The 25659-nt window shown below is 60.7% G+C and overlaps 2 protein-coding genes across 10 annotated transcripts in view; both read right to left on the minus strand.

The window, feature by feature from the left end:
* The window catches only part of LOC104363421 (dysferlin), a 99932-nt gene extending 85690 nt beyond the window's left edge, over nucleotides 1-14242 (minus strand). For 5 of the 8 annotated variants that reach the window (XM_042807953.1, XM_042807950.1, XM_042807951.1 and 2 more), the window contains exons 1-18: nucleotides 14137-14242; nucleotides 12033-12088; nucleotides 11149-11240; nucleotides 8540-8645; nucleotides 7241-7355; nucleotides 6894-7090; nucleotides 6636-6764; nucleotides 5888-5950; nucleotides 5658-5708; nucleotides 5534-5564; nucleotides 4468-4583; nucleotides 4154-4280; nucleotides 3743-3846; nucleotides 2701-2769; nucleotides 2574-2617; nucleotides 2332-2414; nucleotides 879-920; nucleotides 40-155 (exon numbers count right to left, since the gene is read on the minus strand). In XM_042807953.1, the coding sequence (XP_042663887.1) occupies nucleotides 40-155; nucleotides 879-920; nucleotides 2332-2414; nucleotides 2574-2617; nucleotides 2701-2769; nucleotides 3743-3846; nucleotides 4154-4280; nucleotides 4468-4583; nucleotides 5534-5564; nucleotides 5658-5708; nucleotides 5888-5950; nucleotides 6636-6764; nucleotides 6894-7090; nucleotides 7241-7355; nucleotides 8540-8645; nucleotides 11149-11240; nucleotides 12033-12088; nucleotides 14137-14230 (1635 nt within the window). In that variant the 5' untranslated portion in view covers nucleotides 14231-14242. The remainder of the gene's footprint in view (nucleotides 1-39; nucleotides 156-878; nucleotides 921-2331; nucleotides 2415-2573; nucleotides 2618-2700; nucleotides 2770-3742; nucleotides 3847-4153; nucleotides 4281-4467; nucleotides 4584-5533; nucleotides 5565-5657; nucleotides 5709-5887; nucleotides 5951-6635; nucleotides 6765-6893; nucleotides 7091-7240; nucleotides 7356-8539; nucleotides 8646-11148; nucleotides 11241-12032; nucleotides 12089-14136) is intronic. The other 3 variants (XM_042807956.1, XM_042807955.1, XM_042807952.1) reach the window with 1 other exon arrangement.
* Nucleotides 14243-20630: 6388 nt separating this feature from the next.
* Nucleotides 20631-25659, minus strand: part of LOC122152398 (zinc finger protein 638-like) — a 65044-nt gene continuing 60015 nt past the window's right edge. Inside the window, exons 24-26 of one of the 2 annotated variants that reach the window (XM_042807736.1) lie at nucleotides 22661-22750; nucleotides 21701-21819; nucleotides 20631-20939 (exon numbers count right to left, since the gene is read on the minus strand). In XM_042807736.1, the coding sequence (XP_042663670.1) occupies nucleotides 20880-20939; nucleotides 21701-21819; nucleotides 22661-22750 (269 nt within the window). In that variant the 3' untranslated portion in view covers nucleotides 20631-20879. Of the gene's footprint in view, nucleotides 20940-21700; nucleotides 21820-22660; nucleotides 22754-25659 lie in introns of both variants that reach the window. The other variant, XM_042807735.1, reaches the window with a different exon arrangement.

A 25659-nucleotide genomic window follows, 5' to 3' on the forward strand; every position in this document is an offset into this window, starting at 1 on the left:
AGTTTAGTTTAGGTTGTGCTGGAAAGAAGCCGACGTCACCTTTCCCAAATTGAGCGTCTCGTAAGGGTCGGGGAAGCCGGTGAACTCCCGGGGGCTGCCGTAGAGGTTGATATAGCAGGGACCGAAGGTCGGCAGGAACCCGAGCCCGTCGTCCGCTGGGGATCGCGGGGAAAAAGAGCCGTTAGAGAATCCCCAAAGCACCTCGGGGACGTGTCCCGTGTGGCTTCACTGCAGGACCACAGGGAACACACACATGTGGCTGGAGGCCACCAAAATGCTGAAATGTTTTTCAACCCCTTCAAGTCCTGCAACCGCTTACCTTTTAGCAGGAGGAAAGCCAAGGTGGGTGTGGGGCTGTGCGGGAGGCACAGAGCTTCCCAGTCCCAGGAACCATCCCCCCGGAGGAGGAGAGCGACGCTTTGCTGGTGTGAACCAGCGTAGGGGGTTTACACCAGCCAAGGAGCTGGCCCCACGCTCCCCATCAGGCAGCAAGAGAGTGTTGGGGAAAGGATGGCTCGTTTTTAGGAAACCTCGAGCAGGAGGAGCAGCCAAGGGGCAGAAATGGTTTGCAGGGTCCTGCTCGGAGCTCCTGAGCTGGAAGCTGCTGGGGCAGAGCTGGCTCAGCACCCACCAGCCCGCGAAGCCATCGCTGCCCAACACGGACACCCCAAACCCGCCGTGGGGAAGGGCAGGGGAGCTCCTCGGGGCAGGGGGAGGCCGTGCTGGAGACGTCCCCCCTTTCCCCACCAAGGCGCCCAGGCACAATGCAGCCGACGCTCCCCCAGCTCCGGGCGGTGCTCCAGCCCTGACGGCAGCTGAACCAGCAAAACAGTGACCGGGGGGGGGAGATTGCAAACTGAGAGGCTAAGGGGACGTACGGTCCACGGCTTTCAGAGGCTTCGCGAGAGCAGGAAACTCATCTGAGGCACAAAGAAATGGAGAGAGGTTAGGAAAGGCTGGCGGAGGAGTGTGGAGGGAGGATGGAGGGTTACGGGAAATGAGGGTGGATGTTCTCAGGGGCTTTCAGTGCCAACAGACACTGGAGAGACAGAGAGAGAAAAAGGAGAGGTTGTTAAATGGCCCTATCGCCCTTCCAGAGGCTGTGGGATTGGTGTAAAACAGGAGGATTTGAGAATATCCTGAAGGATGCTCCATATGGGACAAAATCTGGATGGAGCCGCCGTTCCCCGGCACCTCCTCGGGATCGAGCAGGTCTCAGCAGTGGGGTGGGGGATGCTGGTCCCGGGCAGAGCCCTCACAGCCACCTCCTCCTCCTCCTCCTCCCCGGGCTTGCTCTCTCTCTCTCTCTCTCTCCAGACCAGTCCAGGAGCTGCCCTTTAACTGGGGGAGACGGGGGCTGGACACACAAGCACCGTGGTGGGGAACGGCGCTGCACCCCAACTCCACACACACCTGCATGCAGAGCCGGGCAGTGCTGGGGGGGGGGGGGGGGACACACATGGGCTACAGGATGCGTGGCTACAGCTCTGCACCGGGCTGATGCCCTGGGGGGATGTGGCCAGCCCCATCGTGCACCCATCCGGCCTGGGGATGCTCGTGGTGGGGCAGGACAGCCCAGAGTCTCAAAGATGCACAAAGCAAAGGGAGCAGAGCGGGGGGAGTCGTGACGGGGCTGAAGATGCCACCGAAGCTCGTTAGCGGCGGGAGATGCTGGCGCAGGTTGGGGCAGGCTCTGCCCCCGGCCCTGCCCTGGCTCCCGGCAGCCCCACAACCCTGCCCCAGCTCCCCACCCTCCCGCTCGGCGCAGGGGACACAGCCGGTGTCACCCAGCCCGTCCCTGCCAGCACCTCCGCGGTGGTCCTTCACTTCGGCAAGCCCCCGGGGAGTTGAGACAGCAGCCTCAGCACGAAGCTGGACCCGAACCCCCCCCCCCCCGCCCCGTCCACCCCGTGACAGCCACCTCAGGTGGGACGTGGCATCTTTGGGCACCTGGTGGCACCGCTGCCGGTCACCCACCGGGGGACAGCAGCCGCCTCCGCCCAGAAAGGGAAAGAGGAAGCAAAATCTCCGGCACGCCACAGCCCTGCACCAACCCCATCCCAGCGCCCCTGCGAAGACCTGAAGATCTGCAAAACCGCAAGCCGGGAGGGGTGAGGTCCAACCAGAAAACAGACTGCAGGATGGAGCAACGCCCCCCCCCCCCCAGCACCCCCATCCCACGTCTCCCCCAGCAGCGGTGACTTGGCGGGGTCCGTCGCGGCTGTGACGTCCCCCCCAAGCCGACACTGAGCTCCAGCCACGAGCGTGCAGTGCTCTCCCACGGCCATGCACCCCAAATCCCACCCTGCTGCCCCCCCGCCCCCCCCTTACCCTCCAGCTCCCCGCCGGGGGCCGAGATCTTGGACATGCAGAGGTAGGCGGTGCCGACGACGTCGTTGTGCGTCAGACGGTCCCTGCAACACCACCCGGGGATGCCATCACACCGTGGCCCCGGGTGGGTTGCCCGTGGGGTGTCCCCCTGCCCATCCCGCTCCTCCAGCTCAGCTTTCCCCACCGGCAGCCCCCCCCCCACACACACACACACACCGCGTTGAGCCCCCCTCCCCGCTCACCAGTCGGTCACCCGGATCCTCATCTTCTCGCACATGGAAGGGAACTGGGAAAAGAGGCAGGGAGAGGAGGGGTGAGCGGCGGTGGGGCCGGGCGGGCGGGGGGGCCGGGGGGGCACCCCACACTCACCATCACTGGCAGCGTCAGCCGCTGGTTCCACTGCGGGTTGGCGTTCTTCTCCAGGATCCTCGAGTAGAGCTGGAGGAGCGAGATGGGGGGGATGAAAAGTCAGGGTCACGCCAGCGCTTGCAGCTCACGGCCGCGCTCCAGCAAAACAAGGCCGCCAGGCGCCCCCCCCGCCCACGGAGCTGGGAGGTCTCAGACCCCCCCCAAAAATACAGACCCTGCCTGACGGGTGACCCCATGGGGCTCTACATCACGTGGGCAAACCCCTCTGTGCAGGAGGTAGGGGGTGTTATGGGCTGCTCGGGGATCTCACCCCGCTTTGGACCCCCAGAAACTCTCCCCCTTTCTCCCTGTGGTTACTCAGGATGATGTCCCCAGCCCCTTCCCCCCGCCCCCCCCCCCCACCAGTCACTGTCCCCAGGGGAAGATTTACAGGCAGAGGAGATTTTCAGCCCTTTAGTGTTGCAGCAGATCAAAAGGCAAGTGGTGCCCTGGTGGACATATCGCTTGGCGAAGTACCCAGCAACAAAGGGAGGGGAACGGGGCTCTGCAATGCCACCGGAGCCACCTCCACGCCCCGGTTAGTCCCGGGGGGACACTCGGTGGCACGGGGACAGCCAGCCGCCCGCTGCGGGCAGCGCCAAGGAGAGCAGCACAACCCTCCACTGCCGCACTAACCTCCCCCCCCCCCCCGCCCCCGGGGAGCTCAGCCTCTCCATCCCCATTTTTAATGCAACAGCACCACGAAGAGCCCAGCGAGGAAATTGCTGCGGTGCAGCCCGGCACGCCGTGGCCGGTGGCACCGCGCGGCTCCGAGGGTGCCACGCACACGGGGACAGGGCCGGGGACATTGGCTGGGCTGCTCTCAGCCCCCAGCTTCAGGACATTGCGACGCAGAGGGAAAGAGGACGGGGTGTGACCAGGACTGATGGGACCTTTGCAAATGCTCCAGAAGAGCAAAGGACCAAATTTTTCCCATTCCGGGACCAAATTTTCCCGGTGGGTGGCTGCATCCCAGCCCAGGGACCAGGGGGGGGCTGCTCACCGTCTTGCCTGCAAAGCTGACTTCCACGAAGGGATCGACCAGGTTCTTCTTGTTGCTCTCGAAGCCAAAGATCTGCCTGACGTTGTCCATGACGGCATCGTCCACTGGGAAGAGAAGGAGATGCTGAAAGCCCACGGAAGCACGCTGTGTCCGACGGCCCCGGCTCTCCGGCCAGGCTGCGCATCTCCCTGGAGCCAGGTGGGGAGGAGCGGGAGGGCAAAACCAGCTCGCACCAGTGAAGGGTTGATCTCCCAGTACGTTACGACTGACCGATATCTACAAGGTCTTTGGACCAAGGAAATGGGTAAAGTTTCCTTAACCGTGCCCTTATTTTGTTCCAGCACGTCACAACCCGCTGCAGCGCCAGGGGCCGGATCCAGCGCGCTCCAGCCCAGTAAAGGAAACACTTACTCTGGGGCAAATCTTCAGCTTTGAAGATTTTCAGGCAGAAATGAGCCCCTCTCAAGGTGACGCCGGTGGGGCGCAGGAGGTTGCCCTCGATGTCTTCCTTGTCTTCGGAGACCTCCTTCTTCTCCAGCTGCAGGACAAGAGGACAAGGGGAAAACACAACCAAGCTTCCCAAAAGTCCTGAAATGAGCAGCAAGACCCCAAAATCCAGCGCCTCGCCCCCGAAACGGAGGGAGATCTAAGCTGCAGCCTCCCTGGGAACTGGCGTGGGGTACCACGGCTGGAAGGTGCCCCCATCACAACCGGATGATACTCACAGGAGCTTCGTCTCCAGGCCCCAGCACGAACAGGCTGACTTTCAGATAGCCCTTGGCCCCCGCAGAGAAGTCCTCCGGGTCAGAGAGCAACAGCCATTTTCTGAGGAAAGCGTGTTCTGGGGGAGAAAAGAGACTGAGACCCCCGTGCTGGTCCTCAGACGTGCAGGGAGATGGCTTCAAGGATGCTGTTGGGTGGTATTTTTATAATAATTACTATGTTCCTTTTATATGGAATGGAATGGAATGGAATGGAATGGAATGGAATGGAATGGAATAGAATAGAATAGAATAGAATAGAATAGGATAGGATAGGATAGGATAGGATAGGATAGGATAGGATAGGATAGGATAGGATAGGATAGGATAGGATAGGATAGGATAGGACAGGACAGGACAGAACAGAACAGAACAGAACAGAACAGAACAGAACAGAACAGAACAGAACAGAATAGAATAGAATAGAATAGAATAGAATAGAATAGAATAGAATAGAATAGAACAGAACAGGTTCAAGGTTGGACTCGAAGATCCTGAAGGCCTTTTCCAATCTAAACGATTCTGTGATTCAGTTGGAAGGACTCTCCAACGATCATCTCGTCCAGCTGCCCGGCCAGTTCAGGGCTGACCAAAAGTTAAAGCTTGGTATTAAGGAATTCGTCTTGTAAGTCTTAACATTTTACAGCGAAAAATTATCAGGCTTTTCTCCGCTGTGATTCAGGCAGGAAATTTGTTCTAAGCATTATTTTATCTTCTTTGAGCTAAAATAATAGATAAAAGATAAAATAATGAGCCCCACTCAAGATAAAAAGAGAGCTGGGCTGTGCTGGTGGGGCTTTCTGCCAGCGAGCCAGAAGCACGACGACTTGAAAGCCTCGAGGGCTTGGGAAAGGGAAGAGAACTGGGAGATGATGATGGGCACAGGGACACGTCCGGGTCCGTATATGAGAGCTGTAATGTGCGTGTGCGTTTCCCCTGTGCCTGGTCCCAAAAGAAGGGGTTTCCCAGGGTGACAACCCCCCCGAAGCCGCAGGAGGTGACCTGGACCCCGACCGCCTGTGGGGCTCACTTGGCTCGGAGTAAACGGTCTCGACGTCCATCTGTGAAATAAAGTGAAAAAGAAATGTCAGCGTCCACGCCGTGGGTGAGCGTGGCAGAAAACAGGGGGGGAAGAGGAGAGAGAGTGACCTTACCCGAAACTCCCCGATCACCGAGTCCGTCCGGAAAGACCGAGAGTCCACAACCTGCAGGACGAAAATAAGGAAAAACAGTAAATCCGGCACAAATCCTCCCAGGATGAAGGACCCCGCCGTGTGCCCATGTGGGAAACGGGGGGGGCATTTCCCAGAGCACTGAGGGGAGGGGGACGGGGCGATGGCCCCAGCCCTCCCCAGGGGCAGGGTGGGCGTTCGCTGAAGCTCACCGTGATGAAGATGGGCGCGTCGAACAGCTCGGCCGGTGACTCGAAGATGTTGAAGAAGAAGGTCTGTGGGAAAGGAGGGTGAGGGTGCAAGGGGGAGATCTGCCCCAGCCTCCCCCCAGGGCACATTTGCAGCCCCCCCCCAGCCTCTCCCGTGCCCCCGACTCCGCAGACTGGAAGGGGCACCCCCCCAATGAGCACCACCCTCCAGTTGGCTTTTGCTGGGCTGGTTTGCAAGGGCACATCCAGACCAGCTCTCCTGGGGGGGTGGGGGTGGGGGGTGGGGATGTCCCCAAATAAAACACAGGCTGCAGGAGGCTTTGGGGACATCCCAAAAGCCGGGCTTGAAGCACCCGCGCTGGGGACAGGGCTGGGGACACGTCACCCGTGTCCAGCCGAGCGCACCCATCCTGCACGCCCGGCTGCGTTGCCCACCCCTGTGCGCAGCCCTGCCCAGGACGTGCCACCAGGATGCTACTGGTGGCACGGGGACACGTGAGTCACCTCGGGAAGGTGACCAAGATGAGCCCTGCGCCAAGGCGGGGGATGCTGGACGTGCCACGGGGCTCCCTGCTGCTGCCCGAGCTTCTGTCCTCGCTGCGGTCCCCACCGCCACATCCCGGCCCCGGGGCTGCGCCGGGGTTTCCATCACTCAGGACCCCAACCCATAATGCTCCCAAGCCTTTCCTGACTTCCCCCCCCCCCCCCCCCCAGGCACAGCTGGAGCAGAGACACACCCCCCCCCCCTCACCTCGTCAAAGAAGGGGCTGTTGCCTTTGCGGATCCTGGTCCTCTTGGTCTGCCCGGCGGCCGTCACCTTCACCACGGGCCTGATGTTGACCCCAGGGAGCTGCCGGCCCTCGATGACCCTCACCCTGATCTAGGATGGGAGAGGGGTCACCGGGGTGGGCACCCCGGGGGGGGGGATGGCATCTCTGAGGTGATTGAACCCCTCACAGGGACAGGCTGGGGCGGGGGGGGTGGGTTGAGGGAGAGCAGCTCATCCCACCTGGAAGTCCTGCGGCTTGTTGGAGAGAGGCTTTTTGGGGGAGCTCCTCCTCCGCTTCACCCCCTGGACGTGGTGCACGGAGGGCTTGTGGGGCAGCGAGGGGGGCTCAGACCCCGGCGGCCCCGAGGAGGAGGAGGGGGGCTCCGTCTCGTCCCCCGTCGCCGCCTGATCCTCCGCATCCTCCTCCCCGGCCGTCTCTGCGCGGGGCGAGAAAGGAGATGGGGGATGTGGGCAACGTGGGACTGGGCGCTGTGGGACCGTGGGGCGAGGGGTCTAGCTGGGAAAAACACGAGGCTACCGGGGGACACGTCCCCCCCCCGGTGCTGCACGTGAAGGTTTTTCGTTACCGGTGACTGTGTCGGGCTCAGCAGCAGCCGGTGCTGGCTCAGGGGGGGCTGGAGGGGGGAACAGGGGGGCAGCGCCCGGCGGGGGGATGTAGGACACTTGCAAGATGAGGAAAGCCTGGAAAAAAAAAGGAAATAATCGTTAGTGTGGGTGTCCAGGTGCCACCCGCGATGCTCTGCCCGGGCGTGGGGGATGCAGCCCCAAAAGCGGCAGCAACTCGGCAAATGCTGGGGAAAAGGGCCAGAGCGAGGGGGCGGCAGGGAGGGGTGTCCCAGGGTCTGTGGGGGCAGCAGGGGTGACCACCCGGTCCCCATCCCACTAGACGACAGCCCCAGGCTGGGCTGAACTGGGGCCGGACGCTGGATCCACTGGGGAGGGAGCGGGATGCCGAGGGGGAGCCAGGGGAAGGCTGGAGGAGGGGGGAGCTGAGGGAAAGATGGAACGGGCAGCAAGGGGCGCTCCCAGTGCCCCCCCCACAGAGCCTGGCGGCCCCCAGTGTGGACCCAGGGGTGCAACATCTGCTCTGCAAAGGGGTTTGACCCATCTGCTGCTGGGGTGTCCCCAGTAAAGCACCAGGGTGTCCCCAGTGAAGCACCGGGGTGCCCCCAGCAAAACACTGGGGTGTCCCCAGCAAAACACCGAGGTGTCCCCAGCGAAGCACCGGGGTGTCGCCAGCAAAACACTGGGGTGTCCCCAGCAAAACACCGGGGTGCCCCCAGCAAAACACTGGGGTGTCCCCAGCAAAACACTGAGGTGTCCCCAGCGAAGCACCGGGGTGTCCCCAGCAAAACACTGGGGTGTCCCCAGCAAAACACCGGGGTGCCCCCAGCAAAACACTGGGGTGTCCCCAGCAAAACACCGAGGTGTCCCCAGCGAAGCACCAGGGTGTCCCCAGCAAAACACTGGGGTGTCCCCAGCGAAGCACCAGGGTGTCCCCAGCAAAACACTGGGGTGTCCCCAGCAAAGCACCGGGGTGTGCCCAGCAAAGGTCTCCCCAACCTGCAAGGTGAGAAGGAGAGGGGGCTGTGGGGGCTGTGGGAGTCCCCCAGCACGGCACAGGAGGTCCCAGTGCGAGCACGGACCAAGCAGCCTCCTGCTGCCCCCCCCCCCACCGCCCCGAGCCACTGGGTTTGGTCCTTGAAAGGTAAAGCTCAAAGCCAACGAGCCCAGGATGGGACAACCGGTGTCCAACTGGGAGCCACAACCGGCAGGGACATCGTTTGTACCGGTCTCAAGCTGGGAGCTGCAGCTGACAGGACGCTGCTTGAGCTGGTCTCACTGGTCCCCACGCGAGGACTCACCCCAGTGCTCTGCTTCTTGGTGTCCAGCAAGGGGAGGTTGTAGGAGGCCGCCAGGCTGGGGGAGGAGAGGACGTCTCGCAGGGGCACTCGGGCTTCTCCCAAAAACCTGGGGACAAAGAGCAACGGGGGGGTCGGGAGGGGAAGGGGCCAAGGGGCCGCAGCTGGGAGCAACCCCGGGCACCAGTGACCGACCCAAGGCGGGGGACGGGCATCGGGTGACTCAGACCCAGCCCGGGTGAGAAAACCAGGGCGAGGATCTCGGGGGACTTTGTCCCCTTTTTGCCAAGGAAAAGCACCTAAAAGTCCCCGCTGAGGATCCAGGAGCCACAAACAGAAGCGCTGATGGATTTTTATTCGCCAGCGGAGAAAACAGAGACCTGAGGGCTTGAGGGTTTCACTGGAGGTGGGTGAGATCAGAGCTGGCAGCCTGGGGCCACCATCACCCAGAAGGATTTTAACCCACCGTAAAACTGTTTTTCCCCTATTGAGTTTCAGCAGCTCCCTGGTGCTTGGTGTCTGGTTAACCCTTCGGGCGCTGCACCACCTCCCACCCCAGCCAGCAGCACCAGTTCCCCAGGGAGCAGGGCTCCCAACTCCTCCCCGCCCAGAGCCAGCAGCCCCAAGGAGAGGGGCTTGGGGGGGCAGGAGGGGGGGAAAACTGCCTGTGAGCCAGCACCATGCTAACGCAATAAATCCTTTGCTTCAACAACAAAACCCAGGAAGCTGCCGAAGGAACACAGCAGCCAGCACCAGCCTCCTGCACCCCTCCATAGTGAATATCTCACGCATCGTGCCCAGAACCCACCCGTGCCCCGGGCTGCAGCCAGAGCAGGGGGAGCAGCAGGGCCGGGGGGGGGATTGTCCCCCTCTGCTCCGCTCTGGGGAGCCCCCCCCTGCAGTGCTGGGGCCAGCTCGGGGGCCCCCAACAGCAGAAGGACACGGAGCTGCTCGAGCGGGGCCAGAGGAGGCCACGGAGATGCTGGGGGGGCTGGAGCAGCTCCCCTGGGGGGCCGGGCTGAGAGAGTTGGGGGGGTTCAGCCTGGAGAAGAGAAGGCTCCGGGGAGCCCTTCGAGCGGCCTCCCAGGGCTTAAAGGGGGGACAGGAGAGGTGGGGGGGGACTCTGGGTGAGGGGGTGGGGGTAGGATGGGGGGGGACAGGTTTAAGCTGAAAGAGAGTAGGTTTAGGTTATATATAAGGCAGAAATTGTTCCCTGTGCGGGGGGGGGAGGCGCTGGCCCAGGGTGCCCAGAGCAGCTGTGGGTGCCCCCTCCCTGGAAGGGTTCAAGGCCAGGTTGGACGGGGCTGGGAGCCCCCTGGGCTGGGGGAAGGGGGCCCTGCCCGGGGCAGGGGGGGGCACTGGGGGGGCTTTAAGGTCCCTTCCCACCCAAACCAGATTCTGTGATTTCAGACAGCCACAGCAGCCAGACAGGACATTCACTGCCCGTTACTGTTAATTGCCCCGTTTCCTCTTTGCAGCCCCCCCCCCCCCCCCGTGCTGATGGACCAGCTGGTATTTTCTCCCTAGAGAAGAAAAACCAAAACTCCACCATCACCTTTGTGATGGAGCAGGGCCCACTCGCCAGAGCGTCGCTGTCCCTGCTGCTCCTCGTGCAGGCAGGTGAAATCTCCCTGCTGCAGGAGCTGGGGACCCTTTTCCCATCTTCCTCCTCTGTTTATAAAATCGCACGACTCCACGGAGCTGGACCGGCCCCAGTTTCCACCTCCCTTGGCCTCCAGCCCCAGCATGACTCCAGTATCAGCTCCAGCCCTGGAAACGGGATCCTTCACGCCGGGGCCGTCCTCCCCATCCTGAGCAAAGCAGCAGGTTCCCACCCTCTGCTACCCAAAAATAAATTACTTCCTTTTATTTTTTTTTTTTTTTTTTTTTTTTTCCCCTCTTCAAGCAGCGATCCCAGCCAAAGCATCCCTGCAAGATGTGGGGGGCTGGGCTGGGTGTCCCCGGGGTTGGAGGTGGCATCCCCAACTCTTCCCACCCCCCTTCCTAACGCAGCCGCCGTGAGGAGGGAGACCCCGACCCCCCCCCCGGGGAAAACCCCCAGAGCGGGGGGGGGGGGGGGGGGGGGGGGTGTCACCAGGAGCTGCGGTGAGAAAGGAAGCCCCCCCGGGATGTTTGTTCTGCAAACACCACCCTTCCCGGCTCCACCGGCAACGCGCGGTGGGGACAGGAGCTTGGCCACCATCTCGCACCTCCCGGGCCAGACGCCCATCCCCGGGGCCTCACGGCGCCAGCTTTGCTCCCGGGGGGCGGGGGGGGGGGGGGGTGGCAGCGGGCACAAGGGTCCTTTGTCTGCTCCCCGGCCTCAAACGTGGCGGGGGGGGGGGGGGTTGTGTTTTTGTTTTGTTTTGTTTTGTTTCTCCCCAGCCGTTGAGCGAAGCAGCCCAGAAATGCGGCTCTCGCCTCCCACCAGCCGCCCGCGCTGCAAAGGGCAACTGGGGAACATCACTGGGAGCCTGGGGAGACCCCAAACCTCCCCCCCCCCCCACATCCCCCGTGCAAAGCCTTGGGTGTGCACACGCGTGTGCGTGGGCTGTGCTGGTGATGGGAGCGGGGCGGGGGCGTTCCTACCCGGCACCCGATGTTTCTCCCACCTATTTCTCCCCACGGTCTCATGGTCTTTCACGACGACGGTGAGCTCAGCGCCGGGGTCCAGGGGAGCTCCCTTCAGGTCCCACTCGAAACCCTGGAGGGGGGGGAAAAAAGGGGGCGAGGGGGGGGCGGGTCCAAGATCAGCGCCCAGCTGGGACCACGATGCTCCCGCTGGCATCGAGGGGCTCCGGCACCCGCCGGGACCCCGAGGAAGGGAACCGAAACGCCCGACCCGCTTCAGCAGCACGACAGCTCCAACCCTGGGCACAAACCTCAGCACCGCGTCTGCCCTGGGCAAAATTCCCCGGCAGACCCACAGGAAAAAAAAACACGCCCCATGCAAAGGCCTCCCCCTCATCGTGGATTAAGAGTGAAGGAGACAGCGATGGGAGCTGGCACGCAGCATTTCTGCACCAAAACGGTGTTAGTTTGCTCACCAAACCCCCTTTTTTTTTTTTTTCATTTTGACCCATGAAGGCACCAGGTCAGGGTTAGAAGGAAGGAGGTGCTCGAAAAAATATCCTCCCCTGGGCCAGGCTGATGAGTAAAACACACTTGTTTTCCCCTCGAGCTGCAATATTTTTAAACAGCTTCTTTTAATGTGCGTGCTTAGCCCTGATAAGATCTTGATGGAAGGGGAAGAGGCGGGAGCCAAGGCTCTGTCCTGATCCTCCCGCCACCCGGAATTTCGGATATGGTGCTGCCCATGATGGGGACCGGCCCCAAAAATACACACACACCCACCCCCCCAGCTGTGGGGTGGCAAACTCAGGGCATCACCGGGCCCCTGCAAGCCCCCGGTGCTCGGGGCACCTTGTTGGGGTCCCCTGTGCCCCGGCTGCCCCCCCCCCCCCGGGGATGGGGACGGGGAGGGGGACACGCTCACCTCGTTCCATACGGGGTTCACATTGTTCTTGATGACTTTAGTCCTCTTCTTCACGCCTGCAGGGAGCAACACACGTGGGGCAGACCAGTTTCCCCACCGAACAGCGGGGAAAGAACCCAAAATTCCCGTCGTCGTGTACCCCCCCCCCCCGCACAGCTGGGGTTGGGAGCCTCCGGCGACACCCGCAGCACCCAGGAGCAGGACCAGGCCCTGCCCCTCGCACACCAGCTGGGCTGCGGCAGGCACGGACGGGATCCAGCTTCAAACCTTTGCTGGGAAACCCCCAGGCAAGTCACCTCGAGGTGTCGTGCCTCAGTTTCCCCCTGAGCAGGGCAGAGGAGGCTCCCAAGATCTGCTGGGTGGGATTTGGGGCTGGAAGGTGACACGGGGGACCCGGCCATCCTCCTCTCTCCCCCCAAAGCTCGGTACAGGCTCAGAGGGGTCCCACGGCCCTTGTGAGAGCAGTCGGATGCTTCCAGACTGAACGGGGCTGGGGGGGGATTGGCCCCCTGACACCCCCAAAAGATGCGGATGGGGATGCTGTCACCCGGTCCCCAGGGATGGGACCGCTGCCACCCCGGGGAGCGGAGTCGGGCGGCAGCAGTAAAAAGCAGCCCAAAGCCAACGTCCCGAGGAGCCCCAGTGCCAGGGGGGGGGATCCGGCCCAAGGATTCCCCCCCCCCAGAGCTGCACCCCAAAACCATGACCCTCAGGTCACACCGAAAACCGGCCAAACGCCCGCTGGGCCCCCGTCACGGGAGGGACCGGGGGGGGGAAGAGGAAAAGGAAGAGCCAAACAATAGCAGTGACTCAAACCCCGGGGGACAGCGGCCAGGCGCCCTGCAGGGCCCTATAGATATATATAGGTACCCCGGGCTGCGGCGGTGGCACACAGGGGAGCACGAGTGGCTCTGAGATATTCTCCTTTTCGGTTGTCTCTTCGGCATCCCTCGCTCAACCTTTTCCTCTTTCAGATTTTAAAGCGTCTCTGCTGAATCTCCCGGCCCCGAGCTGACGCGGTTCCTCCGGACATCACCGAGCCGGGGAGACCTCAAACCCCCCCGATTTAGGGCACAGCCGCCCGCTTCCGCCTCGGCGTCCCGGGACGCAGGGCCCTGGGATTCCCCCCGCGCTCTGGGGGTGGCGATTTGGCCGACCAGAGCTGCTTTTCCACCCTCGGCCCTGGGCGAGCAGCCAGCACCCGCCGCAGGATGAAGCCCAGGGGTCCCGGCGCCGGCTGGGCAGGGGCCGGCAGCAGCACCGATCCCCCCCACCCCCAGCACAGGAAAGGCTGGCTCAGAAGCCACTCATCCCTTTCCTTATTTTTTTTTTTTTTTTCTAAAAATGGATATTTTCCACCACCGGGAAATGCCTGCTAAAAAAAAAAAAAAAAAAAAAAAAAAGAAAAAAAAAATCCTCCAGCGAGCGCTTTCGAGGTGCAAAGTCAGGGGGACCTCCATCCTCCCACAGCAATGGAGTAACCCCCTAGATAACGGGTTATTTTTATCAATCTCATATTATTAATTACAAGACCTTAATGAGAGCGAAGCACAAGAGCGTTTGAGAGCACCCAGGGGTGCAGCACCCTGAGGCAAAGGCGGGTCCTGCTCCGTGCCGGGGCTCACCCCTGTCACCCCATCACTTTTAGATGCTGTGACACCGGGTGGCTGCGCTAAATGACCGTCCCCAAGTGTGTGTGTGTGTCCCCCAGGGAAAAAAATCTCCTTTGCCACTGAGGCAACGGCATCTCTCACTGTCCCCCCACGACCCTGAGCACCCCAAAACCACGGGGGAAGAGCGCTAAAGTTCAGAGCCCACCCCAGCGACCCTCGGACACGCCAGTGTCACGCGTGTCAGCCCGGCACCGGGATGCACCGGAGGGTGGGGATGGAGGGGGGGGCTGTGGTGCACTCGGCAGTGGGGCGCAGGGGGGGGGTGGAATTTTGCAAGGATTTAGGACAAGGATGGAGCTTAGCAAAGCCCGGCTTCTGCGGGATGGATGTAGGTCCCGGCCGGGCTTTGCTGGAGGGGGCTGTAAAAGCAGACAAGAGTCTGGCAAAGCAATAACCCTGCCCACCCCGGCCCAGGTTTGGGGTCCCCTCACCTCGGAAAGTCAAGCTGGCCACCGGGTCGCTTTGCTTGTCCCCCTTCTCCAAGTTGGGGAGGTGGCTGGCTCGTTGGAGCAAGCAGCGCAGCATGGCTGGGCGATGGAGCAGGGCACGGCGAGGCCGAGCCGGGCTCAGCCCCGGGCAGGATCCGGTCCCCCCATCGCCACCCCCCCTCCTCCCCTCCCCGGCCCGGCCCGGCCCGGCCCGGCCCTCCCCGGCGGGCGGAGGAGCTGCCCGGGCGGCGACACGGAGCGCCTCGGCGCGGCAGCTCCGGAGGTTGCAAGCCCCGGGATGCTGCGAGCCCCGGGGCTACCGAAAACCCGGGAACCGGGGATGCTGCGAGCCCCGGGGCTACCGAAAACCCGGGAACCGGGGATGCTGCGAGCCCCGGGGCTACCGAAAACCCGGGAACCGGGGATGCTGCGAGCCCCGGGGCTACCGAAAACCCGGGAACCGGGGCTGGGAAATTAAATCACCGGGAACCGGGGATGCTGCGAGCCCCAAGAACGCCCGAGCACAGGGATCCAGGGATGCTGTAAGCCCCAGGATGGTAAATAAATCACCGGGAACCGGGGATGCTGCGAACCTCTGGAATTGTAAATTAAATCACTGGGATTCAGGGATGCTGCGAGAGCCGGGGATGCCCGAGCACTGGGAACCAGGGATGCTGTGAACCCCAGGAACTGTAAATTACATCACCAGGATCCTGGGATGCTGCGAACCCCGGGAATGGTAAATGAAATCACTGGGATTCAGGGATGCTCTGGGGATGCCCAAGCACCGGGAACCAGGAATGCTGTGAACCCCAGGAATTCTAAACTAAGTCACCAGGATCCAGGGATGCTGTGAAGCCCATGAATTGTAAATTAAATCATCGGGATCCAGGGACACTGCGAGCTCCGGGGATGGTAAATAAATTAACAAAACCCAGGGATGCTGTGAACCCCGAGGATGTCCGAGCACCAGGAACCAGGGATGCTGCAAACCCCAGGAATTGTAAATTAAATCACCAGGATCCAGGGATGCTGAGAGCCCCAAGGATGCCCGAGCACAGGGATCCGGGGATGCTGTAAGCCCCAGGATGGTAAATAAATCACCGGGAACCGGGGACGCTGCGAACCCCAAGGATGCCTGAACACCAGGATCTGGGGGTGTTGCAAACCCTGAGGATGATAAATGAAATCACCGGGATCCGGGGATGCCCGGGGGGGTGGGAAAGCACCAGGAGGGGGGGTGCTGCGAGCCCTGGGGGTGCCCAAGCTCCGGGCCCCAGGGATGCTGCGAGCCCCGAGAATGGTAAATCATCCGGAATGGGGGGTGCCGCAAACCCCAAGGGTGCAAAACCACCAGCGCCTGGGGAGGCTGCAAGTTTGGGGTGCCCGAGCAACGCACCCCGGGGACGAAACAGCACCGGGGAATGGGGAGCAGCCGGCGCTGGGCCCAGGACAGGGGTGACACCGGAGCACCCAGGGGTGACACAGCACCGGGCTGCGGAGCATCAGCACCCCCGAGATGGTGCAAACCGGGGTGGCTCCCAGCCCCGGGGATGTCACAGCACTGGGGACACACCAGCACGGGGGCCATGGGGGGGGGGTCCCAGGTCCCCCTGGGTGCTGCCACCCCCTCCCCTGTCCCCCAGAGCGGCGGCGGGGGCTGTCCCAGTGTCACAGCGGGAGAAGAGGCTGTGCGTGTCCCGCACGTCCCCTTCAGCGAACCCCAAAAAGATGCTTTTTCATCCCAAGGATGAAAGGGGCCATGCCCGGTGCCGCCTCGTGTCCCCCGTCGCCCCACGGGGGGAGGATTGGGGAGCCACGTTGGGCACTGGTGGGCTGCGGCCTGGTTGCCCCGTGGCCACTGTCACCCCGCCAAGGGGACCAGTGACATTGGGGGGGGGGACCCACCCCGAGGCTGTTGGGGCGCCGGGGAAGTGGGTGCCCAGCAGGTCCTCAACACACAATCAACCCCGGGGGTCCTCGCGTGGGACAGGCCCTCCCCCCCCATACCCACGGGAGGTCACGGGGGGGGGGGGGGGGGCGGCACCCCAGCCCCCCACCATATCCCCTGGTGCGGGGCCCCCCGCGATTCCCCCCCTCCCGGAGTGGGAGTGGAGGCCAGAAATAGCCCGGGCTGCCGCTGGTGCTGTCACTGCTCAGCTATGCCCCCCCCTCCCCACGCTGCCCCCCCCCCCCCCCCGCTAAAGAGGGAGCCCGGGGAGGGGAAAATAGCACCCACGGCGGGGGGGGGGGGGGGGGGGGGAGGGCTCCGTGGGCAATGCACATCAGGATGGATGATGCAGGAGCACCCCCCCCCCCCCCTCCCGCTGCCGGGGGACATGCCCGATATACTGCTCCCCCCCCCCCCCCCTCGATATAAACATATAAACACGCCCCCCCCACGCCCCCCCCCGTACCTCCGAAGCCGGCCGAGCAATAGGCATCGCTGATGTCCGTGTCCGGCGTGCGGACATTTTCCGCGTGGAGGATGAAGACGCGGAGCATCGCCCCGGCCCGGCCGCCTCCCCCCCTGCCCGCTCCCCGCCGCCCCCCCCTCCCGGTGTCCCCCCCCCCCGCCCCGGTCCCGCCTCCCTTAAAGGGGAAGGGCCGCGGCTGGATGCGGCCCCGCGGGCAGGGGAGGGCGGGAATAGGAACATCCCCCCCCCTCCCCGGCCCCCCCCCCGCTCTTGGAGGCGGCTGGAGAAGCCCCCAAAAAGGATGGATTGGGGGGTGGGGGGGTGGGGGCTGGCACCCCCCCTCTGCAGCAAGGGCGGGTGAGTGTGTGTCCCCCCGGGGACCGCGCAGGAGGGAGGGGGGAGGGAGATCTAAGCCCCCCCCCCCCAAATGGGGCAGGTAAGGGGGTTGTGCTCCCCCGCTCTTCCTCCCTTCACTCGCTTCCCGCGGGTGGGGGGTGCTGCAGGAGCAAGAACCGCCCCCCCCCCCCCCGCCCCCCAAATAGGGTTTGGCCCACGGCGGGGTCAGCACCAGACCCCCCCCAGCCCCTCACCGTGACACCAGGGCCAGACCTTGGGGGGGGGGGGGGGGGGGGGCAACATCATTTCCAGGGTGGGAAACAGGGGGTCTGGGGGGGTCCAAGCTCCCAAGCTCCATCCAGGGTGAACCCCACAGCCCCACCCCACCGCCCCCCCCTCAGCAGGGTCCCCCCCCTGAGAGCTGGGTGCTCACACACCCCCCCCTGCCCCAGGGGTCCCCCCAGCTGAGGGGCATGGGGAGGGGGGGGGAATGACACAGACACACACACACCATCCCGTGTTATGTGTGTCGTTCCCCCCCCCCCCCCAAATGCTCCTTCCCTGCCTCAGTTTCCCCAGCTGGGGGCTGGGAGGGGCAGCTGGGGACACCCTCGGCTATTTCGGGGAGGTTATTTTTACCCCATTTCCCAGCAAGCGGCTCAGCCAGGTCCCTCCCTCCCTCCCAGCCAGGCCAGGCCCCCCCCCCCCCCCCGGCCACACTCCCTTTTTTTACCCTTTTTGGCTTCATCTGAACCCATTTCCCACTCCTCCCCGCCAGGTACCAACCCCCCCCCCCCCCCCCCCCAGCGTCACCCCAAAACCTGGAGCCGCCACCGACACGGAAACTCTGTGGAAGCAGCAGCGTAATCGCCGCTGGGAGGAATTTAATTATCAGGGAATTAAAGGCCGGGGGACGGCAGGGCACGGGGGGGCCCCCAGCCCCCCCAATATTTAGCAGCACCCCCCCTTGAAAGAGCCCCCTCGTCCCCCATCTAGCCCTCCCTCGGCTCCCCGGGAGCACCCACGTCCTGGCAGACCCCACTGTCTCGGCCCTACGAGGAGTTTTTCTTTTACAAAACCCTTGAAAAAATCGAAACCCGGGCGCCGTGGGGCCGGGCTCCCCGCGAGGCAAAAATCCTGCAAGGGCAGCGGAAAAGCTGTTGCAAAAAAAACTTCATGGATTTTCCTTAAAACCATCGGCCCCGTGGGGCCTGGGGAGGAGGAGGGGGGGGGGGGGGGCGCGTTTTAATTACCAGCAGCTCCAAAATAAACTCAATTTGCAGCCCCCCTAGGCGCAGGAGGAAGCGCGGCACCGTACGTTTTGGGGAGCAACGTTCAGAAAACCAGAACCAGTACCGGGGTCTGGGGTTTTACTTCATTTTTCCTCAGTTTGTTTTTTTCCACATCACCCTGGCTGGGGCGGGGGGCGGACAGGATGGTTTTTGACCTTGAAATTCCTAATTAAGCAGCTCCCCCCTCCCGGGTGCTGCATCTTTTCGCTGCAGCAGTTACGGGGTTTGTCCGAGGGGCTCTGGGGTCCCAAGGGCAGAGCCAGGCCCAAGGGGGCTCCGAGGATGCGGAGCAGGAACGGGATTCACCGAGGGACCCCACGGCCTCGGGGGTCCCGCCGGGCCCCGCAGCCGGCCACGAGGCTGCTGGACGCTCATCCCTCCCACGGACACTCGGCAAAATTGGGGCTGAAGCTTGGGGGGCAGCAGCAGGAATAAGGAACAACGTTGGGTTTCGGTCCTCCGTGCAGAGGAAGCAACAGGAGAGAAACCGTGGTGAGGAATGACCCCACGGAGGGACTCGGGGAGACTCAGAAACACCGCCCCAGAAAGTGCATGGTAAAAGAGACAAGGGGCTGGTGAGGCTGGGGGGCCCCCCCAGGAGAGGAGGCAGCTCACACACACACACACACACACACACACACACAAGGGGCTGGTGAGGCTGGGGGGCCCCCCCAGGAGAGGAGGCAGCTCACACACACACACACACACACACACACACACAAGGGGCTGGTGAGGCTGGGGGGCCCCCCCAGGAGAGGAGGCAGCTCACACACACACACACACACACAAGGGGCTGGTGAGGCTGGGGGGGCCCCCCCAGGAGAGGAGGCAGCTCACACACACACAAGGGGCTGGTGAGGCTGGGGGGGCCCCCCCAGGAGAGGAGGCAGCTCACACACACACACACACACACACACACACACACACAAGGGGCTGGTGAGGCTGGGGGGGCCCCCCCAGGAGAGGAGGCAGCTCACACACACACACACACACACACACACACACACACACAAGGGGCTGGTGAGGCTGGGGGGGCCCCCCCCAGGAGAGGAGGCAGCTCACACACACACACACACACACACACAAGGGGCTGGTGAGGCTGGGGGGGCCCCCCCAGGAGAGGAGGCAGCTCTCACACACACACACACACACACACACACACACACACAAGGGGCTGGTGAGGCTGGGGGGCCCCCCCAGGAGAGGAGGCAGCTCTCACACACACACACACACACACACACACACAAGGGGCTGGTGAGGCTGGGGGGCCCCCCCAGGAGAGGAGGCAGCTCTCTCACACACACACACACACATACTCTTACCCTGAATCACGCTGCGGGGACTTGCCAAGTCTCTGCTGCTCTAAATCCCTCGGGCGTGTGTTTGAGACACTGATCTGCTCCCGGGAGGGGGGGGGGGGGCTTGAGCAGCGCCTGCAGCAAAGCAGGGGACACAAAAAAAAAAAAAAAAAAAACCAAAAAACAAACAAAAAAAAAAACCAACCAAACAAACAAAAAAACCCCACAGCCCAAGGGACTCTGAGGGACTCCGTGGGATCGTTCCTCCCCCCCCCCGTATCAGGGAACACGTTTCACCACAGCGACATGCCCGTGCTTCCTTTGCTAAACCCCAAATTCCATTTATTTTGGCGATTTGCTGATCAGAGGCCGGCAGACACCAGGATTTCGGTATCAGCTATGGCACAGGTATGACTTGTAATGTCCTTCCCCCGCCAGGCAGAACCCCAAAATCTCTCATTTCCGTGGACAGGGAGGAAGGCTCCTTACTCCCCCTCTCTTACTGCTGCCACGTAACTCAGCCCAAGCCAGCTACCCGGAGTTTGCAGGAGTGGCAGAGACAGCGGTGGATTTTCAGAAACGGTCTTTTAAATAAATCTCAAGCGGCTAGGTGAAAAACAAAAGCTGGAAGCAAAGTCAACCCCGATCCAGACCCTGCCCCACTGGTACGAGCGTGGCAGGCGGAGGCCCAGCCTCGGCAGTGAGCAACACTCCAACTGCAGATTACAAACCACGGCACTGAGCGCTCCCCGGCCCCTGACCCCCCGCCTGGAGCAAAGCGGGGGAAAACCAACCCCAAAAAAACGAGCAAACTCGGTCCCCAAGGAGAAACAGCACGGGGCAGTGACCTCCCTGGCCGGGCGCAGCAACGGCCGGGACGCTGAGGCAGGAAGAGGCTTTCTTCTCCTGGATGGCCTCAGCTTTGTCTTCATGAGATTATCGCGAGATTATCGCGAGCCTGGGGGACAAAGGCAGCTGAAGGGAGCGCAGCAATCCTCAGGGCCCCCCCCCCAAATCTTTACCCCGACTCGGGTCACTGCTCTGGGGCAGCATGGAGCGCGAGAGGTCTCCGGGACGAATTCCCTCCCGGTCCCTGTTGGGATCCAGAGTTGGCAAAACACAACAAGTCACACCAAAACACAGCCCCCCGGCGGTAACTATACAGTAAGAACATTTATTTTATGTCAACACTTGTAAAAGAAGTCTCTCCCAAGTCAGATGATTTGATATACAAATCAAAGCCACCATACGTTTTTCTTTTAGTCTGTGCCTATACTGAGCTCAAATTTATACAACATGAATGCTTGCTTCTGCAACAAAATTACAAATTAAATCATAACAAAATACACAAAATTGACTGGACCCTAAGTTTAATTCACTGAAAGAACTCTTCTTTCCTCCAATCACCTTGAGCTCTGCTCCTCCCCGTCGTTATCCTCGTCCTTCTGCTTGGCCATGAATTTCTGTAGAAACAAGGGTAGCCAGTGAAACGACATCGCTGTGTTATTCCTCAGCCCACGACAAGACCATGCTCTAAATACAGCACCCACAAACCAGCCTACTCCTCATACTGATAAGGCGCGAGCCGAACCCGAAAAAGACTCCCAGGTTTTGCTGGCAAACCGACACGCCCGCGCGCAGAGTCGCCAAGGGGTGAAGCTCCCCAGCGGAATTTTTACAGGGCAGACGGCAAATTACTCGCCATCGGGAGTTCACACGATGATGGGGACCCTGGGGGGGGGTGAGGAAATACAAACCAGTAACTCCACATTCACCGCAGGCCCGGCCCCTCGGGGGCAGGCGCCACGGCCCCGCCGAGGGGAGCTCGGACCCCAAACTGAACCTTTCCAGCTGCCAAACGGGCCTTCTGGGGACCCTGCACCCGCGGGGTTATTTCAGCCAGTCTGGCGTTTCAGCAGAGCAGGAAATCCGACCAAGCCACGCTGTCAGACACGACGCTGCGTGGGGGTTTTTTTTTTAAAAGTAATTTCTTAAAAACGGAGACAACAGCTATCCCCTCGCCTTCCTAGGCAAGGAAGGCTTCATGTGGGTGACGAGCTTCAGCAACTCAACGATACCTGTGTCTGAGTTTAACACTAAAATCCCTTGAAGCATTAGCAGGAGCTCCCTCCGCCACTAGGAAATTATCAGCACTCGTGAAAGCAAACATTTTTAGGAGGGTATTCTTTCCCCCGCCGTGCGTCGGGGGAAGCTGCAGCATTACCTCCATGTTTTGCTGATGAAGCGGTGTCTTGCAGTGGTTTTTCACAGACAGCTCATCCGCGTAGAACAGCGAGCAGATCTGACAGAAGAAGCCAGCCTTTGGAACGAGGTAATCCAAATCTGAAGGGACAGGACACGGCGTTAACGTTAGGGACACACAGCTTTACAAATATCCCGGCAACAAAACACGGCTCCGACAACAAGATTTGAAAATCAGATCCCTTTAAGGCAAATCCGTATGATTTATTACTGGAAGTTTTGGGTATTCAAAAAATTAGGCTTCTAATCCGAGTTGGCCACCTGCCCCACTTCAGCGAGCAGAGGAGGACGCGTGCTCTTCTGCCCCTCTGGAGCTGGTGCTCCCTGTGGCTCCCTCGGCGCCTTTCGGCCTCGGGGGTGTTTCATACACAGCTCACCCCTGCCCGGCAGCGCGTCACCCAAGCCTTCTGTGTCACAGAGAACATCACACGAGCCATCAGGCAAGGCAAGGATCCGCATCCTCCTAGCCACTTCTTCTACAGTCCAAGTGCTAGCGGTGGTTTTACAGAAAAGTATTTTAGGGGAGGGTCTTGGAAAATATATATATATACACACACACACATCTTTAAAACTATGTAAGCAGTTCCCTCGTTTTTATACGTTGAAAGTTGGTAATGGAACTCAGATCAGGATTCGAACAGTAAGCAGGTATTACACTGCACGGTGCTAATTACAAATAAATTAGCTGGTATTTGTACATTTTAGGGGAAGAGAACTTGCAGTTTTGCTGCTGCCGTTAAGGCAACAGCAGACACTTGTTAAACGTGCATTTGTAGGAGCCAAGCTAAAAACACAGATTATGGGCCCTGACTTTCAAGTTAAACGTGGCCAGGAGGCAAAGGGGGCATTTTTGAAGGGGCAAGAAAGCTGTCTCCCAGCAAGAAAAACAGGAAGCATTTGGGGTGGGTTGTTCTGGTGTTACCTTTTGGAGTACTCTGCGCCTTTGATACATCTGAAGAAGCTGTTTTCTTCCGCTTCGGCTCTGGTTCTTTATCTCCTGATCCCAGCTGATCTGCTGGGGGCCATAAATTCACGTTAAACAAAGGTAACGGCTAGTTTCAAGGTATTCTGTATCGAGCTGCGAGGGGTCGTTACTGCTCCCAACACACACCACCCGTAGGGGCCTTGCTGCCGCCCGCACTATTCAGTTTGCTCTTCCCACAGAGCAATTTTCAGGGAATTCTGACACCAATCCTGCAGCCAAGACTTCCAAATAGGGCCCCGGTGAACAACTCCAGCACACAGCCCTTCACAGGCGCAGCGCCGCCGCCCTCGGCTGCTGCCAACCACAGCTCCCATCAGCAGCTTCAAGCCAACTCTGTGATTATGATCAGAAAAAAAAAAATCTCAATTTCTTTATCATACGAGCTGCCAAGCTTGCGTGAATCGCTCTAGCTCGAGGTCCAGCAGCAGGGCTTCAGCTTCATTACAGAACCAGCCCGAACCAACAGAATACGTGACTGGATTAACCAGCTCGAAGGAAAGATCAAAATGAACATTTTAAGATTTTTCTGGAGACAAGGAGTTTGACAGAGTATCCACTACCGAAAGAGAAACAAGGCCTTTGGGTTTTAGTGACTCAAAGCAGTCCAACGGGCAGGTGAAGAGTCACACATCAAAAACACCTGGTTTCTAATTCTGTAAGCAAATAATCTAGACACCAACATGTCCTAAACAAGGCTAACGCAATAAATCCTTTGCTTCAACAACAAAACCCAGGAAGCTGCCGAAGGAACACAGCAGCCAGCACCAGCCTCCTGCACCCCTCCATAGCGAGTATCTCACGCATCGTGCCCAGAACCCACCCGTGCCCTGGGCTGCAGCCAGAGCAGGGGGGGCAGCAGGGCCAGGGGGGGGATTGTCCCCCTCTGCTCCGCTCTGGGGAGACCCCCCTGCAGTGCTGGGGCCAGCTCGGGGGCCCCCAACAGCAGAAGGACCCGGAGCTGCTCGAGCGGGGCCAGAGGAGGCCACGGAGATGCTGGGGGGGCTGGAGCAGCTCCCCTGGGGGGCCGGGCTGAGAGAGTTGGGGGGTTCAGCCTGGAGAAGAGAAGGCTCCGGGGGGACCTTCGAGCGGCCTCCCAGGGCTTAAAGGGGGGACAGGAGAGGGGGGGAGGGACTCTGGGTCAGGGGGTGGGGGTAGGATGGGGGGGGACAGGTTTAAGCTGAAAGAGAGTAGGTTTAGGTTATATATAAGGCAGAAATTGTTCCCTGTGCGGGGGGTGAGGCGCTGGCCCAGGGTGCCCAGAGCAGCTGTGGGTGCCCCCTCCCTGGAAGGGTTCAAGGCCAGGTTGGACGGGGCTGGGAGCCCCCTGGGCTGGGGGAAGGGGGCCCTGCCTGGGGCAGGGCGGGTTGGAACTAGATGATCTTTAAAGTGCCTTCCAACCCAAACCGTTCTATGATTCTATGATAACCCAGACAAGTAGCCCAGACAAGACAGTTTGTTCTGTACCTCCTTTCAGCGTGGGGTGAAGTGCTTCCTGGCTGCTGGTACCCGAAGATACTTGCTGAATCACAGAACGATTTGGGTTAGAAGAGAATTTTAAAGGTCATCTGGTCCAACCCCCCTGCCACGAGCAGGGACATCTTCAACAAGATCAGGTTGCTCAGAGCCCCGTCCAACCTGGCCTTGAATGTTTCTGGGGGATGGGGCATCTACCACCTCTCTGGGCAACCTGGTCCAGGGTTTCACCACCCACACTGTAAAAAATTTCTCCCTTACATCTGGTCTGAATCCTACCCTTTTTTAGTTTAAAAGCATTACCCTTTGTCCTACTGCTACAGGCTGTCTTAAAAAGTCCGTCCCCATCTTAGCCAAAGAGAAGAGAAGGCTCCGGGGAGCCCTTCGAGCGGCCTCCCAGGGCTTAAAGGGGGGACAGGAGAGGTGGGGGGGGACTCTGGGTCAGGGGGTGGGGGTAGGACGAGGGGGGACGGTTTTAAGCTGAAAGAGAGTAGGTTTAGGTTATATATAAGGCAGAAATTGTTCCCTGTGCGGGGGGTGAGGCGCTGGCCCAGGGTGCCCAGAGCAGCTGTGGGTGCCCCCTCCCTGGAAGGGTTCAAGGCCAGGTTGGACGGGGCTGGGAGCCCCCTGGGCTGGGGGAAGGGGGCCCTGCCCGGGGCAGGGGGGGGCACTGGGGGGGCTTTGAGGGCCCTTCCCACCCAAACCCCTCTGTGATCCTGTGCAACACACAAAGTTTCAGCTCTGCCAGGTGGCTCCTCACCAGCAGCAGCCTGACTGTCATCTCTGAACTGCTGGCCCCAAGCAAGCAATAAACCGCTTCCTATTTTGCTGCTGGATGCAGATTTTAAGACCCGAGTGACAGGATTTTGTACGCTTTAACCTTTCCTTCACAGTCTTCCTGTTCCACCTCCCAAATTCAGGAGAAACTAGTCCTTTCCTAAGTCCAACTCTTTTGCTTGAGATTTTTACGATACAGAGAGGAACTTACTGCGTATCAACTAAATTTATTATAATTTCTCACTAGAGATTGTAAGGTCAGAAATCAACTCCAGGGCTTGGAGAATTGAAGAGATCTTTTTACAACTAACCTTCTAACAGAACACAGGTATTCTGCGTTTTCAGTCAAAGCCTTTGTTAATCGTGGGGAATGTTATGTTCTATGACATTAAGATTAAAGCAATATAGAACACTGAAATATTTTGGGGTGTTTTTACAGTTAGCTAATCCTTTTCCTAATAGAAACTGAAGCGTAAAATACTGCTTTAAGCGAGATATCTGCCTCTGCTGCAGCTCCTCCCTATCTGCAGGGCTCAGCTTGCCTGTGCTGCCCCACGAGCGGGAGATGGGAGAAAAGCTTTGCCAAAGCGCTGGAACAAAAGGTGCCTGTGTCAGTGCTCAGCTGCATCAGCAGGGACAGACAGACAACTCGATACGGTGGGCTGCATCACGCCGAGCCTTCGCCC

Source organism: Tyto alba, unplaced genomic scaffold (genome assembly GCF_018691265.1).
Source record: "Tyto alba isolate M040663 unplaced genomic scaffold, T.alba_DEE_v4.0 Super-Scaffold_6, whole genome shotgun sequence".
NCBI lineage: Eukaryota > Metazoa > Chordata > Aves > Strigiformes > Tytonidae > Tyto > Tyto alba.